Source organism: Echiichthys vipera (assembly GCF_963691815.1).
Source record: "Echiichthys vipera genome assembly, chromosome: 1".
NCBI classification, from domain to species: Eukaryota; Metazoa; Chordata; class Actinopteri; order Perciformes; family Trachinidae; genus Echiichthys; species Echiichthys vipera.
The window spans coordinates 3,768,101-3,788,588 of record NC_139826.1 but is presented as its reverse complement, the minus strand read 5'-3'; the positions used below and the strand labels follow the sequence as shown (position 1 = coordinate 3,788,588).

General features: G+C 38.5%; 1 protein-coding gene across 1 annotated transcript in view; it reads left to right on the top strand.

Moving 5' to 3' along the window:
• Window positions 1-1,021: 1,021 nt before the first annotated feature.
• Window positions 1,022-20,488, top strand: part of tmc3 (transmembrane channel like 3) — a gene marked incomplete at both ends in the record, with an annotated part of 73,187 nt that continues 53,720 nt past the window's right edge. The window contains 3 exons of the mRNA XM_083918751.1: window positions 1,022-1,143; window positions 6,738-6,884; window positions 15,546-15,621. Coding sequence (XP_083774877.1) covers window positions 1,022-1,143; window positions 6,738-6,884; window positions 15,546-15,621 — 345 coding nt within the window. The remainder of the gene's footprint in view (window positions 1,144-6,737; window positions 6,885-15,545; window positions 15,622-20,488) is intronic.

Genomic DNA, 20,488 nt, shown 5'->3' with positions numbered 1-20,488 from the left:
CAATGAATCAATTGAATTCAGATCAATATCTTATAAAAGAAAAACTCCACAAATTAGTAGAAACAATTAAAAATAGCCAAAACCCCTTTGATTTTGAAATTACTTGGGAAGAATGAACCACAAAGACAAAATGTCTGAAGTCAAAGCATTAAAAATGAAATGTTAAAAAACACCACCAAAGAGATGCAGGGTGCAGTATTACATTTGTTCAATGTTATCCTACAAGCAGGATGTTTTCCCAACATCTGGTGCAAGGGCTCATTTCCCCCAGTCAAAAGAGTGGGGACAAATCAGACCCTAAGAACTACCGTTGCATCTGTGTCAGCAGCTGTCTAGGGAAACTATTCTGTAGTATTCTTAACACAATAATACTAAATTTCCTTGAGGAACCGTCAATCTTGAGTACAGTTAGATTGGCTGTCTCCCAAAACACCGCCCCAACGACCATTTATATACACTTCACACTAAACAAACAAAAATGAGTTGTCACCTTTTTCACCTCTTGTGAGTTTGTCTGCATTATAATGTTTACTGATTTACAATATAAAAAATTCTGTTAGCTCAATGCTAACACATAATGGGAATTACTGTTAACAGAAATAACACCGTGATTCACATGCTTATAAAACAATATGTGTGCTGATAGGGTAAAAGCTCTAAAAATTGAAATTTGAAATTTTTTTATGCATATACTATATATACATCAGCACAGCAGTACATATTTCAACACTTTTTTTGGTGACATTTTAGGGGAAGCTGAGGTTCCATTGCAGTCTTTGAGCAATCACCACATACATACAGGTACTGTCCCTTTAAGCAGTCAGTATGGCTGTGATTGGACTGAGGGCAGAGTGTGTTTTACTGTACTGCTGTTGTGTGGGATGCTTCAATGAGGCTCCACAGCAGCAGGTAGCTTTACTACAGACAGCCCAGTCCACTCAGGCTGAGTAGCATGCAGTGTCTGCTCACATACTGATCTCATAACCTCAGCCATGCACACACTCTCTTGAGCAAAGGCAGCATGAGTACAGCATCTGAGCCTTTGGTTGGCAGCAGCAGGTCTCTGTCTGCAGCCAAGAGACACAAAAGTATCAGGAAGAACTCCAGAAGGATTTATTCAGCCTACCAGGACCACCAGCAGGGGTGAGTCTGCTCACTCTTTTTTTCATTTGAGCCATGACTTTTGATGAGGATTTCTTGGAAGCCTTTCTGCTTTTCTCTCTGTCTGCCTCACTCTTTTGCTCACCCTATGGCTTTCATCTCTCTGAGCCTTAAATTACATCCTGTATGTTATACAATTAGCCATTTACTAATCTAATCATCAGGTAAACTACTCCGACCTGTCGGTCATCTTTGTGAATGTAGTCTAAGCTCATTAATCAGCGTTTGACTCTGTGAATAAACAATGATAGCTATATTGATCAGTTTTTAATTAAATGATAGCTGTTTGATGTCCTGTTTCTGCATGAATACAGTTTAAAACAGAGCATAATCAGTTAATCCCTCCACTTATTCCATTATTATTCCATCAACCATTTGGTTTGATTCTAATAATAACTTGGTGATAATCGAGCTAATACCATATGTTGTCCTTCCATCTTTATTTATTTCAGTATTTTCAAATACAGCATCAGATTTACTTTATTAAGAGGTCACTAAAACATCTGGCTTTTTCTACAAAGACTGTTTCTATTACATAATAAATACATGCAAATGTATAATAAATAAACACATCACAAAATACAGACAAAGCAATTGAAGAGTTGCACTGGACATACAGTATTTCTGTTGGTCACAAACACAAAGTGATCCATGACCTAAGTCACTGAAGATGCTGGTCCGGATATATTATACTCTGTAGAAGATACATGAAGGGTGGTGAAATTTATTTTTTGTTGGCCTTGTAAAAAATTAAATGGGAGGGTTTTAGAATCTTTTGATTCTAAGACCTAACCTCATTTTGGAATCATCATTTTTTTTTTCTTCATACATTTTTTGCAGTCTGCAGATCGTCAGAGTATCTGCTTTAAAGTGAAAAAGAAAAAGAAAAACCCCAACATGAATCCCAATTGTTTTGGAATTCTGTTGTTTATGTCATACCCTTGTGCATGCATCAGTTTATATCTCTTAAGCCTCAACTTTGCTCACTCGTCATGCCAGTTGGAATTAACATGATGGAATGTATACAGTATTGGTCAGCACTATATGTAGTTCTGAAATGCATTATTATTCACCAGAGATCTATTAATTTGCCAGTAACTGGAGCATGGCCTGTCTTTGCATGTTTCTTCATCTATTTAAATGTATATTTGACAGAATGATAATCAGCCACTTTGGTATGGAAGTTTTTTGTTGTACTTTATTAGTGTAACCAACAGACAATCCACAAATGTGCACCATGATCCACAGGTATTTCACTATCCACAAATGTGTATTTGTGTTGTGGAAAAATCATACAGAATGATTTCCAAATATGCATAACTTACTATGTAAATATGTATTTTAATATCACATAAAAATGTTATAGGTTTTACAAATTGTTTCACCACATCAAGTACAAGTACATCAAGTATTTGCAATTTGTGAATAAGTGCAAAAAACATTTAACATGTATTTGGACTTATTCGCAAATCACTCTGTATTGTTGTGGTTACTTTATACAACAAATATTAAGCAAAGACAAAAGAAGGTAAAGGAATCATGGCTTTCATGTTATTTTCTTGGGGTGCCAGGTGGTGTCTAATCAGACAATTGAATGATTAGGTTCGTATTAAAGGTCAATCCCCCATGGATGAATGAATCAGTGTTAACACATCCATAAACCCCCTTATTAAAAATCATCAGACAGAAGGATCACAATTATACTATATATATATATATATATATATATATATATATATATATATATATATATATATATATATATAAAATCAGAGCCACAATGCAGGACTCACTTCAAATCAGTGTAGTGCATAATGAGCCACACTCAGCATCAGAAAATGTCTTTAAAATAATTAATGTCCAAAAGGTCCAAATAATGTTCTCCAACAGAAGCAGAACAAAGTTAAATCAAAATCACTTTTCAGTTTCAAGCACAACAAAATAAAGACATAATTTCAGTTTGTTTAATTCTGTTGTAGTGTTTTTTTTTTGTAGGAGTAAACCCTCTTCTCACACAAAATAATAAAGGATCGCTCTTAAGTTTCAGGGTTTTTTTTCTGTTGGGAGTGGAGCATCTTCCCAAACAATTTAACAAACAATCTGTGAATGAGTGAATATCCAATACTTTCTGAGAATTGTAAACACACAAGCATGTAGATACAGAATTTACATGCTGTCGTGTAAATAAGATAAATAACATAAGGCTGTTTAGTTTGTTTACTAAAAGGACAAAGTGTAGAGCTGTTCTATAGGAAAGGGATCCTTAAATGACTCCTGTTGTGATCTGACCCTATTCAGAAAATACAATTAGATAAAAATTAACTTGACTTTAAAGGGTGCGGGGGTGGTAATACTAGACGCTTAGAGCAAGTGCTCCAAGACCGACTCTGTGTAAGGAGGCAGACTGGAGCGGTGGATGAATCAAACAAACACTGGATTTTCATCCAGGACACCAAAGTTCATGACCCATGAATCCTGGTAGTTACAAACGCACTTATTATAACCCCACTTATGTTTTTCTAACCCTTACCCAGTGGATTTGCTGCCTAAACCTAACAATGTAGCCTAATGTTAGTTCACAACATAAACAACATGTTCCTCGTGTTTAAAACAATGACTGGGAGCACCAGAGGTCAAAGGCCTGTACGATGAAGTCAATTCAACAGACTGGCTTCACAAACTCTAACATCCACAGTTTCCACCAGATCCAAAAGCACTGTGTTCTGGCTTCAGTGTGTTTCGGTGTGCTTCGGTTCCGTCCTCTGACCAGTGCAATACCCAGCAAGAGCTTTTTCAGAAGCAGAATGCCCGCGGAACTCAGCTTTACTTTGCTAGACAATAAACCTTACGAGGTCCTGAAATCACGCAACAAATGTGAGATTATGTGATAATCTCTACAGTCATGGATGTATAAAGAGAATTGTAAACAAATGAATGGTTACTCTTACTGTGGACTTAACAGTAACTTGGTTGTTTTACTGTGTTTTTTCCTCAATGTTTGTGATTTAATCAGGGGTAAGTAGGCTCTCTAGTTAAAAATGTGTTTGTTGATGTAGTGATTTGATAAATGATCACCTTTCTGCACAGGGTGTTTTATTTTGAAAAGCCACCCAATAATTCATGCCTTTCCTATGTCTGACTTCCTGCCTGGCTTGAGTTGCTCTGCAGCTTGATGCGGCTTCCGTCAAAAATAGACTTCTCTGTAGTAGAGCAGTGTGGAGAGCTGCTTCTGGGCCGCTTCTGAGAAGTGCCACAGCACGCCTGGTGGAATCACAAGCATTGACTAGAATGGCAGTGATTATTAACTTAATCGATCAACTCAGGGATTCCCAATCTAGGCATGAGCTCATTCACATGAAAGGGACAGGGTTTACAAAATATGACCAATCACAAAAATGAAAAAGTCTACTGGCAGTAGAGCAAACATCAAACTATACTTAATTAGACAAATACCAAGAAGTTAAACGCATAATCAAGGCAAAAACAACATAGTTAGAGCTGCTAAATGCAGGAAAGACAGTTGACAAACAATACAGACTGTGTGAATGCATAAATTCATAATCTTATAATTACACTGTACAGTGGAAAGTAGTTAACCTGGCTATCGCCATATGAATTTCGTTCTGCCTTGTTGTCCGCCTTGACTCCGCCTAGCTCTACTCAACCATCTGGGATCGCTCCATAGAAAAGTGATTTCAGATGGTCGGGCGGGGCTTTATAGATGTGATGTAGCTGAGAAGCGACTGTTGTGATTCAGACAACAATGGCGGCTTGCATCGAGGAAGCAGGTGTCAACATGGATGCTACTATTTCATCTGTGTTGTCCAATCAAGGGACGACTATGGCTCAGTGAAAGAGTGGGTCGTCCTCCATTTGAGAGATTGGCGGTTTGATCCCCACCTCCCCCGGTCCACATGTCAAAGTGTTCTTGGGCAAGACACTGAACCCCGAATTGCTCCCCCTGCTGCGCATGGGTGTGTAAATGTGGTGTGAATGGTTACATTAGATTAGATGGTATATAGATGTCCACTAAATGGGTCCATGTAAATGGGTGAATGTGACAAACACTGCGAAAGCGCCTTGAGTAGTCAGAAGACTAGAAAGGTGCTATATAAGTACAAGTCCATTACCAATCTAGAGAATATTTCTTCTTTAAGAGAACGGCTCTGAAGGCTTTTGTTGGTGGAAACCATGTTGCCTGTTCTGTTTGGTTTTTCCCTGCGTCGCTCTCATCAGTGTCACAGGTTGGTTTCAATGTGAGTGGTTGAAGTAGCACGTCAATAAAGCTGATGGACAAGTTTATCCATTCATATGCAAGGATTTTTGATAATAAATCCTTGAAATCACTTTCCTATGCAGCGATCCCAAATGTATGAGTGAAGCAAGGCGGAATGAAATTCATCTGGCAAGAGACAGCCTCCACTGCTGCAAATTGGGACTGTATATCTGGTGTACTTTAACATGACAAGACAACTATTGCTTTGGAGATGTAAGTTTATAATCTAATAGCTTTCATCGTTTATAAGGTGTATCTTGTGTTTCTTTTATAATACCACTGCCCCATCTGACTATTATAACATTAGTGTATTCCATTTAATTACAATATTGCTTAACTTACTGTAGATAAGTTACGGTTTTATACATGGAGTGTATGACAAATTTAACCGACAGGATTAGAGTAGCTTACTTTCCTATCTTACAAGTTTAACAAGTACAATATTAGGTCTTCAAACAGTCTCTGGTTTAGGATATCTGTATATGAAAGCACAATGAAACAATACAGTGTGCAGCACAAAGTCACAATGCCACTGTCAGTGTTTCCCCTACCATTATATTAGGGGGGGCGCCAGAGATCCTTCATCATTTAGTTTGAGAAGATGATTCACTGATTCTTTCTTTATTTTGCTGTGCTCGAGACTGAAAAGTGATTTTTGATTTTAGTTTGGAATGTTTCTGTTGGAGAACATTATTTGGACCTTATGGACAATTATTTAAAAGACATTTTCTGATGCCGAGTGTAGCTCATTCTGCAATACACTGATTTAAACTGAGTAAGCATTGTGGCTCTAATTATTGCTGTATAATTGTGATCCTGGTGATTTTTAAAGCCTTTTGACACCAATTCATTTATCCATGCCGGGATTGACCTTTCAATACGAACCGAACCATTCAATTGTCTGATTAAACACTGACTGGCATGCTAAGAAAAGAACATTCAGGCAATCCGCTACAGGAGAAACGCATGAAAACCACGATTCCTTTAATTTTTTTTGTCATTGTGCATTGTCACCCCCCAACGCTGTAAACCTGGGGGAAACACTGTTATCGATTTGATTGTGATCCCAAACATCCCAGAATACAACATCATCTAATCCAATTCAGATTTATTTTTATGTGGAGAGGGTGGAAGAAAACTATCTGTAGTAATGGTAGCTTAATAAAATTTGAGTGAAATCTAAACGTAAGGGTCAGCACCCCTCCACATCCAAAACATTTTCGTACAGCCCTAAGATGATTATTTTCTTTACGATGATGACAGACCGAGCCCTTTTTCTTTGACTCTGTGTCTCCTGCAGCTCTTCAGATGATGAAAATAAAGAAGATGAGCGGGTGGACAGCAACGACCCAGAGGAGATGTTCCAGAACATTCAGTATCAGAAGGAGATCATCGCCAACATTCGGACCAGACCCTGGCCAATGAGACGCAAGCTGAAAGTCCTAAAGTACCCCAAAGTTTGATTGGTCCCTGTGTTTCTGTGGAGTGATAGTTTAGTATTTCCCTTCGTCTGCTCTCACATACTGGAAATAAATAAGCCACTGAATGTTAAGCAAGAGTGCCTCAGCAGCTCACCCCAAACCTCAAGACATATACACGATGACTATCTCCCTAATCTCTTTATTATTCTACCTCTTGTGCTGGATGAGTGGAACAAGACAACAACAATTTAATACAGTATTAGATATTGCAGGACCTTTGTTATAAAGAGCAGGGCTAGACCACTAGACTGGCAATGACGAAAAACGTCCTTTGAACAAGCAAAAATTTCAAACAGTACCTGACTGAGTGGGCAGTTTTGGGACATGGCAGATGGCAAATGACAAGAATAGCAGTAATGATAATAGAAATATGCCAATGATAATATTAATAGCAGTGGGCATCAAGCAGGACCATGGCAGCAGGAGCTACCATGATCCAAGCTAAGAATCACTTACTCTTTCAACAACCCTGTCTTCTACAAACATACACTTTATTGTGTGATTGCTGGAAACTTATTGGTTTTTTTTTTTTATAAAATGCTGTTGTGTCAACAGCTTTGCATCAGCTACCACTAGGAGCAGCAGCAGCTAGCAGATTCCAGTTCTTACATTCATTTTCTTCAGAACTGCAAATATTCTAGTTACTAAATGGCTTTCGTTCAAGAGTCTCTATGTGGTTAGATGTAAGTTAATACAGTCATTTTAAATACTGAAAAAGTAAAAACATCTGGCCTCACACTTTCATCCAGGACAGACTGCATGCAGCAGTACCACGCGTGCATCGTCAAACCTGTTTTAACTTTTATTTTGGCACCCGTGTTTACAGGTTAAAGGCCACACTGCCTGCCTTAGCAGCACAGCTTGGCTGCGTGTCAGTTGAATGTCAGCGACACTGAGCCGCTTGCAGAAAAAAGAGACAGAGAATGGTCTTTTTCATATTGACACCATAACAGCACTTTCCCTACAGATTCGATGTGTATACACTGGATCGAAATTAGAGAACAAATTATAAATACTTAATTTATTCTGAAATATTGTTGTTTTTTATTGTTCATAATTTGATAGGATATCCATTGTGGCTATACTATTGCTGTCCTAGCATCTTCTTGCAGTCTCTTCAGCAGTTTGGTAACTGTAGTGGGTTTCTTTGCCATTATTATTTTGTTGCCAAGGATTTTCCAGAAATTCTCTATGGGGAAAAAAATGTGGATGTTTCTATATAACTCAACACTTTTCTGTTTCTGTTTCATTTCTTTGGGGAAAATCTCAACCTTCTCTGTGTAAAATAAATACAAATTACAAATGACATTGATGAAATTAAACATTCTCAGTTATGGCCATTATCATAGGCAAAACTCAAGGCAGAAAGGCCGGCAGCACTGCACCAGCCCCGGAAGTGTGCCAGACTTCTATGTTGGTCACGTGATGCCATGGGGCCCAAAATTCTGTTTTTCCCATTGACTTACGTGGCGAAAGAGACGTCTGTAAATCTGTGGATAACATTTTTTGGGTGTCACAACCCCAGAAATGACTTGTGTTTATATCAGAATGGAATTTGTTCAGTCCGATAACATTTAGCAAGTCTAGAAGAGCCACAAGATGGGGGTTCGCCTTTCATGCTGTATCCAGTTCTCTTTATACAGCCATGTACTGCTCATGCTTCTGGTCTGACTTTTTCAATATACATCTTTTTCCAACCTTGAGCAAGTACCTTGAGTAGCCTAAACATGACTATATGAATGTTCATCATCATGCTTTAGCTGCCTTTAGTTCTGTTTATTATAGTAAAACCAATTAAAAAGGTTGTTTGAGAACGTTTTGTAGATACATTCTTTAAAAAAACATGTGATTAGAAAATGTATTCAGGGCTGCATTATGTTTCGGCACACAGATAGGGTTAGTCATAGAGCCTTTGCAGCTTCATCCCAACTCACTGTACATTGATTGATTTATTCATGTTTTCCATCTATTTAACTACTAATTCCTTCTTACAGTCACAGTACATGTATAAATTGTAAACATTTGATTTAAAACTGAACGGAGCTTTTGATTTTTCTTAAATATTCTTTTATTTTCAATTCAACATGACTTTTTTTTGTTTTTAGCATTTACTAGGCACATTGATAGACCTAGGCATTCGAGGCTATGGCCCAGGATCTCTTGGGAATAGCCTCGGACCTCTGTGCCGTGAAATTAAAAAAACAAACATAATAATGATGAAAATGGCCTTGTACAGTACACTTTTATATGGTTGCATTACCAGCAACCACAGCATTGTAGCCAGTGAAAACCACAAAACTCTTACATGTCCATATCATATATGGACATGTAAGAGTTTGATTTAGAATAATTAGTTGCAAAATGTTGCAAATTGAACGTCAGTATTCTTTCTTCTCTATGCATAGCGCGTCACATCAATATTGCCTCTTGGTGCTGCTAGCTAGCTAGTGAGATCATATAAGAAGATTATTTGGGGGGAAAAAAAGGGGGAGAGCAAGAAGAAATGGAGAGCGTGGCATCATCTCCTGAAACCCCTGAGAACACTTGAATCAGCTCAGGTTCATGAAAAGCAGCCAGCCTCAAAGATAGCTTTTGATTAATGCTCGTCTGGCTCTACTAGCTAGTAGCCACTGCACCTCACTAGCTTTAAGGACACTTTACTTGAATAAATTAAAAAGATACACTTACTTATGTTCACAGGCTCTGTAGAATGTAATCACATTCTTCACCACCAGCAATAATTAATTTTCCATGACAGTACAGAACTAGTTGTGCCAGTATTTTTACACAGCTAGGTTAGCCTGGATGCAGGCCCATTTATTCACCTTGGCTTTGTTCAGACTGCTGCAAAAATATGTTTTTTTTTCACATCTGATCAGAATCTAATCTTACTGTTTGACTGTCCACATTATATATTAGAAGTGAAAAATCAGATCTTAGGTGGCTTTTCACTGTCTGGACTGGCAAAAAAAAAAAACTACATACACATGCTACATACAATCTGGAAATGCTAAGGATTTGAAGGGACAATGGGAACCAGGCCTAATTGATAAATGGCCGATGTGTTGGGAGCCCTTGTTGATCATGTGATGTTTCATAGATTGGCTACAGGTGCCACTAATTGATGCAGATTGCTTTCAAGTGGCTTATATATTAAAATAATATTATACAATAGTGGTTTACTTTCATATCCTTAACCTGTTCAGTAGGCCTGCCCCGACGTGAGTCAGACATGACGATTGGTCTTTCCTTTCCTTCTCAACCTATGTCACAATTGCATATTCATTACCCTGATTTTCATTTTTTTTCGGGAGAAGAAACCCCTGAATCTCAGTCTCAAAAGGAATCTTTTTTTTTAATCGCTAGTGATGCCCCTGGCATTTACCTTGTTACCATTTAACGCAGACACCTCTGTGGAAAATGGTCACCTGTTTCGAATGTTATCATTCCATTGAATGACCTTAATCAGTGGTCATCCGCCTCATATATCGGTAAGCCTGCTTCACTTACCAGTAGGTTCAGAAGGCCGTTATCATCTATTCACAAGGTAACGCTCATGTTCCATTGGTCACGACCCCTTGCCATCACTTTTTAATGCTCTGGGATTTCCAATTAGCCAATCCTCCTCATGTTTTCCATTTTTTATTTCTGTTCCTTACCGTTGTAGGGAATACTACATTGTACTATGTTGTGCTATGGTTGAGCAGTTGAGAGTGACGCTGACAGGTGATCCTGCTTACCAGTTAATGATAATGGCCCACTGAGTCAACTATGAGGAAGAGTAGGGCCTCACTACCTCATATCTATGGTAGTTATTACAGCTGATAACACCCATTCAATCTGATAACATCTAAACTGGTTAAAACGGTTCAACATAGGTGAAATTCAAACGTCCAGCTGTTAACATTCTGTCCGGTGTCTGAATGCCACATGAACCTGGAGAATGTCCACATTGAAGCTAAAGAAGCTCATCCCTAATTGTTCAAATGATCAGACGAGTGTGTTCTAACATTTTACTTAATGTAATTAGACCAGTAGGTAGAGAATAGGCTGAGCCAGAGAAAACTAGAGTAGATAGAGAGCTTCTAGATGTGCTGAGTATGTGCCATGGATAACAGGTTTTATATGGGCAGTTTGTTATTACCGCAGGGGTTTTATTACCATCATCAGGGATGGGATGCAAGTCTGCGATTTTACACCCTCTTTAATCACAGGCGGAATGTCTGTGATTACTCTCACTGCAATAACAGCTCCTTTTTCACATGCACATCCACCCTAGATTTTCTGACAAATTTAATGTTTTCTCTATATTTCTTCACCTCTGTGCCTTACAAAATGTAAACAAAATGCCTTCTATTGGAGAGTGCATGTTGAGTGTCCTCATTGATTAAAACATGGCTCATAGCCCCGTTAAGCACTGTTATGTCTTAACTTTACTTTAATGGGACCAGTCTGCTGTGACTGGTTTGGGATTAAAAATGTTAACACCATAGTATATACCGTAGCTTAATGTATTAAAAAGCACTCATTTCAGAATACTCAAATTAGTCACCCATTTGTTTTAAACCACAGAACAAACACTCTGGTTGTAACATTAGAAAAACAGCCTCAAAGAAATACTGCTACTGGGATAAATGTAATTCAGTCCTCTACAACAGCGTCTCCCAAACTTTTTTTTCTGGTGACCCACACCATCGTGACCCAATTCACAATAAGCAGGGCTCCAGACTAACTTTTTTTACTAGGAGCACCCTGGCCCCCAACTGAAAATGTTAGGGGTGCAACCAGAAATTTTAGATTTACACATGGTAAATCAATGATAGATGCAGAAATTACAATGTGCTGTTTCAAATTTAGTGTCACATTTTTATTGTGCTCTTTTGAAGATGCAACATAGAAGGTAAACCGACAGCACCATTCAGAATAAGGGGTGTGACGACACGATACACGATAGTCCACGAGATGCAACAATATTTTTACACAATTTTAAAATATCAGTATTTTCTTTACAGAGAGCTGTGGTGGTGCTGCAGGTGTCTTTGACTAGTACTTGTGTTAGCCGCGGTGTAGCCTACAGTATTCACGGAAGTATAGTAAAACCCAACCCGGTCCACTGCGGGGGGCCTCGCTGTCTAAAAGGGCCCCGCCCCGCGCCTGACAACATACGGCACTGCTCCACAGAGAACGAGACAAGAGCGGTGTGATGACGTCACTCACTCATTTCACTGAACAGATATGTTTCCATTTTATTAGGTCGATCGACTCACACCTGGGTTTTCTCCCGATGTTTATGTGTTTTAAACATATGAACCGTATCTACACTGACTGATCAGATCAGTCTGTTTATGTGTTTTAAACATATGAACGGTATCTACATTGACTGATCAGAAAAGTCTGTGTGTCACCTGCTGTCTCACTCGCTTGGCGGAGAAATAAAGTCAATGAATCAGTTAAACACTATTGATTTTTTCCCATAGTGCCGACATGAAAACTATTTTGGTTTAGTACATATCTGCTGTGACTCGGCTCGGTAGCTTGTCACATACAGAGGCTTCGGGTCCGTCAGGTCCAGGCACTGTGACTATAACCTGTAGCCTGATGTTAATGAAACTGCGGAGCTCACGTGTTACGTATCTGTGTTACGGTGCTGTTGGCACTATCTTTTATATATTAATATGGAGATCATCTGGCCGCGCATGTGCAACTAGATGTAAAATTCAGTCGCACACTCTCAAATTTTGGTCGCACTCTGGAGGCCTGATAAACCTTATATTTAAATTGTGAGAACATACCTGATTTATTTTTTTTTAACTCCCATCTCCGTATGATTTTGAATAGGTAAAGCAGACATTTGGAAGAGATATACAGTAGGGGTGAAACGGTTCACAAAATCCACTGTTCGGTTCATATCACGGTTTTGGGGTCAAGGTTTTTCGGTTCAGTTCGGTTGTTATTTCTATTTCTTTTAGATACTAAAAATACCATGTATCGGATCTATGGCCTAATAATTAAAAAAAATGTAATCAGATATTCCTAAGGACATGTCATGCAATCATGCAAAAACTGAAATAATGAGGCAGCTTGTTTAGGGATTACTGTAACAGTCTTAAATGAAAGTGAAGTGAGATAGGTAGCATAACAGTAGGAGACACATTGCTACATTTACGCGTTCATATATTTAGTTGGCAAGAAGGTAAACAATTGTTTGCCGAGGTAAACAATTGTTTGCCTTCTGGGTAAGAATATAAACACTTTTACATGAAAAGAAAATGAAGAAAATAGGTTTTCTTTCACTAAAATACGCACAAACAGCAATCACTGAACTGACTGAAATAGGCGACATCAGGGTTATTCAGTTCATTATGAATTGGGGCCGGTTGATGAAAATGATCCAAAATGAGGGGCTGTAAAAATATGAGCATCACATTAATGGATATTTTAAAACGCAAAATAATAATAATAAATAATAAATAATAATAATAAATAATAATAATAATAAATAATTAAAATGCAGTGACATAGGAGTACATACAGTATATTGTCTTTATTTTATCAATGTAAATATTAGTCATGGGCCTCAAAGTGCAACAAGCTTGTCAAAAACAATCCTTGTTAAATGAACAAACCTGTTAACCAGAGGTTTTCACTCAATTATTGGACTAAAGTACAACTTTGAGGTTCTTCTCCTTTACTTGAGTATTTTTATTTTCATGCTACGTTGTTCTTCTACTCCTCTACAAATCAGTGGAAAAATTCTACTTTTTACTGGACTATATTTATCTGATTACTTCAGTAACTAGTTACTTTACCAGGCCGACAAGCACATATGGAACATTAGTTTATTCATCAAAAACTGTACTGACACAAATGAACGTAACATAAATGCAGAGCAGCATGATTTTTTATCAACTTCTCCTCTTTACATGCAGATATGGCTGCAGAGTAAACTCAGGCTTCATAGTGACAGAAACAAAAACTTCTCAGGTGAACTGACGGTTTTCTGTGTCAACTTTTCTTTTTTCAGAGTAGAAAAAGACATTGATGTGGTGATTTAACCACAGGTTTAACCAGACAGAAACGAACAAACAGAGTGGAGCTTAGCGAGCTGCTGCCAAGAGGATTCAGAAACCCACGAAGAAGAGCGTAGCGGGAACGTGCGTAGCGTTGTAGCCGTGTGCCTTCAAGGCGCGCATGGAGCAAGTCTCCCAGCGCGCCGGGATTTGACGCGCTGAGACGTAGCGCTGAGATACGAGACAGGACAGCGGTCATGAAGGCTTACGCTACGTTGCATCTCATGAACCGAACGGTACACACGTGTACCGAACCGTGACATGCGTATCGAACGGGACTGATTTTTTCAGTAAACCGTTCCACCCCTAATAAACAGTATGTCACAACTTTGTTTTATGCATGTCTTATTGAAAACATAGCCTTGTATATACCTGTTAAACACTTTATAACTGAGACCAAGTAATCCATTTAGGCTGAGTTAACTTGCATTCTCATTTTCTTCCTCTCATCAGTGGAATAATACACATGGATGGGCAATAATATATATATATTTTTTCTTTATCAGGCATTGTGATCAAAAACACCCAAGTCAATTGTGATGAATTTCCATTACCGGGGTTAATCCTAAATATCCTCACGAGTGACTTGACGGAAAAATGAACTGTTTTTTACTTCAGTTTTTACTCTAGTTGTAACATTTGCTTAGCCACAGCCAGGTGATGGTGAGGTGTTTGTTGCATGTTCACATCACTGTGAATTTATCATCCACAAGAACATCTGAAATAAAAGTATCTATATTCTGCAAATTAATTTGGCGACCCAAATAGGAATTACATTTATTTCAGCTACACCTGTAGCCATACCATCCATTACAATGAATAAAGTAAATGCAGAGACAGTAGGAAGGAGGCAAGAACTAAAGAATCAACCATTTATTTCCAAAAAACAAGGAATACAAACTATAAACACAAGGAAATTACATGCTGAAAATGAGGAGTAAATACAGTACATAGTTTCAACACAGGAAATATCAACACTAAAGGAACAAGGAACAAAAGAAAACACGGCTAACTATAGACAGGACTGATCACTAGAGTCAAGAGGGAACTAGAATACAGAACACACTATGACTGGGTGACAAAATAATGAGGACTGGCAACACAAAGCTGACGAGGTTAGACATAACACACGTGTACAAGGGAAGACATCCCAGTTAGGAGACACCAAGTGAATTTTCGCAAGTATAGGGTTACCAGCTAGCATGACCTCGTTCACAGCGCTGAATTGAAAGGTCTTATATGTCGTTTTTGGAGTCACTGGCTCTCATCCTATTCTGTTGTTTAGGTATGTGGAAGTGTTGTCTTTACCAGGAAACCTCAGAATGTGCCATTCTATTCCACAACTTATTTTTAAGAATGTGTTTATAAACAATAATTACTCCCCTCAATTAAACGTACTGGACTGATAATTACAATATTTCCTTCAGATATTTAGTCGAATAGTAGTATAAAGTGTTATTTGCACAAAATGGAAATCTTTGAGTAAGGGACACAACTATTCTAGTTTGTTAGTAAATGTACTTAGTGACCTTCTTCCTGTGTGTCTTTGTGTTCCAGGCAGGCCAGAGAGATTGTTCTGAAGTATGAGGGCCGACTCACCAGAACCAGAGGTTACCAGACTGCAGGAGCTGATGTATGTACACACCATACATTCACTGCCATTTACACTTTTCCTGATCCCAACTTTCAAATTATATGATTTAATAAGCTTTCAAACAGTACAGATGATGTATAAGGCCGCCAACAAAAGCCTCCCCCACAACCTGCAAAACTATTTTTTGACAGATGAGAGGGACACAATCTGAGAGGGAACATGGTTTTCAAGCAGAGAAAGGTACAAACTACATTCAAATCCTTAACTATGTCAGACAGTGGAATGAACTAAGCAGCAAGGTAAAAAAAAAACAGCAAAACTGAGTGTCTTCAAAAAGAAGTATGTAAATTTGATTTTGAATCATTACAGAATGACAAACGATATAGAATATAGGTAAAAGGAGGGGTCAGCAGACACTGTGTTGAGACAGGATGGGAGACATAACAACAAACAAGAGCTGACTCTGAAAAGCACAGTGCGAGGCAAAGATCAAATAGTGCGTAAACAGGATGTTTTCTTTTTTCTTTAGTTTTGTTTTGGCTTACCTCCGATTTATTTTACTCTTTTCTTTTTTGTATATATATATATATATATATATATATATATATATATATATATATACTTACAAATCAGAGGATGACCAAATAGTTTCTTTCTGGTATAGAATATTTCTTGTATTCTCAAGGGTTCTTTTTGTAGATACATTAAACGTGGTGTATGTTCAGTGTTGTGAAGATTACTTTGTAATCCTTGCTACCTATAGATTTGTTATGCAGGTCGACTTTTCCTACCAGTCGCTTATATAATCTGTCAGGACCTGAGCATGAGGCAATGGAGACATATATTAATGATTCTCTCAAGTCCGGGATTATCCGTCCTTCTTCCTCTCCGCTAGGAGCGAGTTTTGTCTTTGTGGCAAAGAAGGACAAGACTCTACGACCCTGTATTCCTTTCTCGGTGTCCTTGTCTGCATTTGGGTCCTGCTCCTCGGAGTTATTCCCTGCATCGTTCATGACACATGCAAAGCAACAAAAATAATACATAGCCTTAGGTTTTGCAAAAATTGTAATCATAAATAATTCCATAAGTAACTGTTATCTAACTGCGCAGTTTTCTCCAGTAATGTAACTCGTTAAATGATGTAATGCCCAACACTTGGTATGTTCCATTAGGGGTGGACTACCAAAGATTATTTGTGCATCTTATTACGACCCATGTTTATTTTTATTGTGTGGCGACGTCTAGTGGCTGTAGTCAGTCCAGATTTGTGTGCCCCGGGCGATGGGGGAGAAATATGACACAAAGCTGGACCCATTATCTTGATCTTGATAATTATCCAATCAGAATGAAATACAGGTTGTTTGCAAGAAAATTAAGTCTCATAATTGTGTTGGTGTGTCAAACAAACTTTCACCCTGGAGACAGCTGTTTGAGTTATTTTTTACATACGTATGAAAGTTAACTTGTAATTGAAGTTGCATATGTAACTATGTTACGCTACATTACATCTTTTCCTAAATTTAGTGATGGGTAAATGAGGTTTTATGGAGCCTCATGAACCATTTGTTGTATCTCTAGAAAAGGAAAAGTTGACTGAGAGCGGGTGAATGACCGGAAGTGGTCCGTGAAGTGGATCGACAGAAGGCGACGTACCCAAAGTGGTCCATGTCAACAAGGCATCAAAACTACCTTTATGTGACCGGTTTTAGCCGGCAAAAGGTGACGGTTAGTGTTAAGCCTGAAAACCACTTGGTTAGGATCAGAACCACCTGGGAAACGAACCCCCCTCACCCAGGAGAAAGTCCTGTGTTTTGGGAACCATCTACCACCACAACCTACATCCTTGCGCAATGATTCACTGTCTTATACTACGTCTCATGCCTTCAATGTCTTGAATGAATGCACACAAATGGACAAGTGGATTACTTTTTGTTGTTATATGTACGAAAATGCATGAGAACAGTGAATGGAAAATAACGAAAATGGTTCATATGGCTTAAAGTTAAATTCTGGTGTAAAATCATCCCAGGGTCATTTAAGGCAAATTGGGTCATCAAAAAAGCCATCAAGACAATTTTTTTCGTGTATGAAATATTAACGGAGATTTTCCAAAGAGACGCTAACAGCCTGCCGCGGCTAACACGGATTAGCTCGGGGTGGCGAGTAGGACGCATTAAAACGTCTTTTTTAACCACTAATATTGCTCCAAATAACACCAAACCTCTGCAGTAGCATGATAAGAGTCCCTACACATAAAACAAAGCACCAACAACGTAGTTAGTGAACCCAGAGTTTATTAACAGGTTACCAACTGGCCCCTGTACCATCTTTTTTTGGCAGTTTGGTGAAATATAAGTTAATAATAGATGGTTAAAGGTTTAGAAAAGTCCCACACAGCTTTCCCTGCAGCCCCAAAACGTTACGCAGATTTCAGGGGGCAGGGGCTGTGTGTTGTTGCTGGAAAGACACACAATGAGTGCAGGCACAGGTAAAGACGACTAGCCTGCAACTTGAAGTGAAGAGAGACAGAATGGTTCGTGTTTGTATCTTTCCCGGCTGCAAAACATAAATGAAAGCTTCCAACACAGAAACCTTTCATTGGCTGCCATTGTGGTACGATGGCAACGCTCTGATAAACCAGTGGCTTATTGTTTTGAATCTGGACATTGAGACGCCGATGGAAACGCTTAGGCAGAGAGATTTCGGTGTCTGCCACAATGTGTTTTGCTGGAATAAATCATCAGTGGGCTCTTTCCCTTTGAATTGTATTTGGTAATCGACTTGAATGGAGAAGCTTGTACCGGGGCCAGTAGGTAAGTCTTTCAAAACACTCTTTTAATAATTTCATATACTACATTGTTGGCACTTCAGTTAATGTGTAAGGACTCTTCTCATGCTACTACAGAGGTTTGGTGTTATCTGGAGCAGTATTAGTGGTTAAAAAAGTCGTTTTAATGCGTTCAACTCGCCGCCCCAAGCTTATCCCTGTTAGCCGCGGCAGGCTGTTAGCATCTCTACGGATCTACGTTAATAGTTCATACACAAAAAAATTGTCTCAATGGCTTAATTGATGACCCAATATGCCTAAAAAGACCCTGGGGTGATTTTACACCAGAATTTCACCTTAATGAAGCCTCATTTTCCCATCACTACCCAAACCTAACCAAGAGGTTTGATTGCCTAGACTTAAACAAACTGCAACCCTTTCACAACGTTAACCACATGTTTAAAATTGCAACCATGTTGATCTACTGCAAGGGTGATCATTTAGGAAATGCTTCTGTGAGTTGTATTAGAGGGTAGGAACAAACAACCTTTGTGGTCGCATGGGTTGAAGACACACACCAAGCGGAGCATCAGCCAACAGTGAGCTTCCATCCCCTTTGTTTCTGCGATGTGTCCTGCACTATTTGCACCAGTCAGTCCTTGTGGGATGTTATGTAGCCGATTTAGCAAAATTTGTTTAATTTTGATTAGTTAAATTGGCGTTGGAGCCCATTCAGTCAGTGTACAAGAAAAGAAACATATGTGACAAAAGTAAATAAACATCTAGAGGTCAAGAGACTGTGACATCTAAAACAAAGTTGCAATATCAGTTCAGATTATTTTTTATCGATTTAGCTCTTTAGCAAAAACAGTTCCTAACTGTTTGTGTTATTGTCCGCTTCCGTATGGTAAATATTATATGTTCAAGTTTTTGATGTTGTTGTTGTTGAATGACAAATACAGACTACTGCCACCTGCTGGTACGGAGAGTTATTTCCTCTCATGCAGGTGTAGAGCGTACATGATTTTTGGCCACGGCTGTAGTCCTAGTAGCGTGCAACTTTTTGGTCGAGACACAGGCGACGTGAGGCGACTCAACAGTCAGCCTTTGTTGCCACTAGTTCTTTGAAGTCAGCTTAATTGTGTCTCTGTCTTTATGTGTTTATTTACAACAATTCAAAGGTGGATCCGAACATAACAGATGCACAATACACTAAAAAATCTAACCATGGTTGTAACAAAGGTGCTGCCTAAATGTGAAACAAATTAGAAAAATGGCTTTGCTCTGGCTGACTTGACATCCTCTTTCCTCCAGTTTGTTAATGTGGGCACTTCAGTGAAATATGTGCTCAACACCGTGCAGCCACAGCTCCATTTATTCTGTCTGCTATATGCTGAGAGGAGCTTCTTTGTGGTATTTCACTGCACTGCAGTAACTTGACGATCAGAGCCAGAATAATAAAACATGTTGGATTTCCTTTGAGCAGGCTGCTGAGTTGTGATTTTAACAAAGCTTTTCTCCTCCTGTGAGCTGAACACAGACATGCTATAGATAACTTTATCTACTTGATCGGTCTCTCTGTATTTCATTCACTCATATACAGAGAGGAAGAGCGAATGAGTGAATTTATGGCCTGTTGTTATAGCTCAGTTTAATTAAAATGTTCAGGCTGCTCATGCCCCATTAGAATAAATTGACTTTTAGTGAGCAGTGAGTTATTAATTCTACAGTTTGGCTCCCAGTTAATTGAAAATCTGAATTATTGGTCCAGCTGACCTTACCTTGATTAATTATCATAATCTCAGTTCTGATTTAATTTTTCATCACATGCATGAAGAGCTTCACAGAGTCTCATTGTTACAGTTCTTATATGGGAAACAGGATATGTGCTTAAAAATAAATAATGCAAACTACACAATACATGGGATTGTTCAGCAAAATAATAACAACAAGTTAAACTAGTGTAATTAATCTGAGACAGCTGATATGATAGTAGACCAAAGAATGTCCTCTCCTGAGACAAAAAAACAGCTTTGGTTTATTGCTCAAACACTTGACACTACTATGATTTACATTTACTTGACAAATACATCTTTTGACATGCAAATGACAGTTATGCCTTAGAAGCAAAGGCAGAAC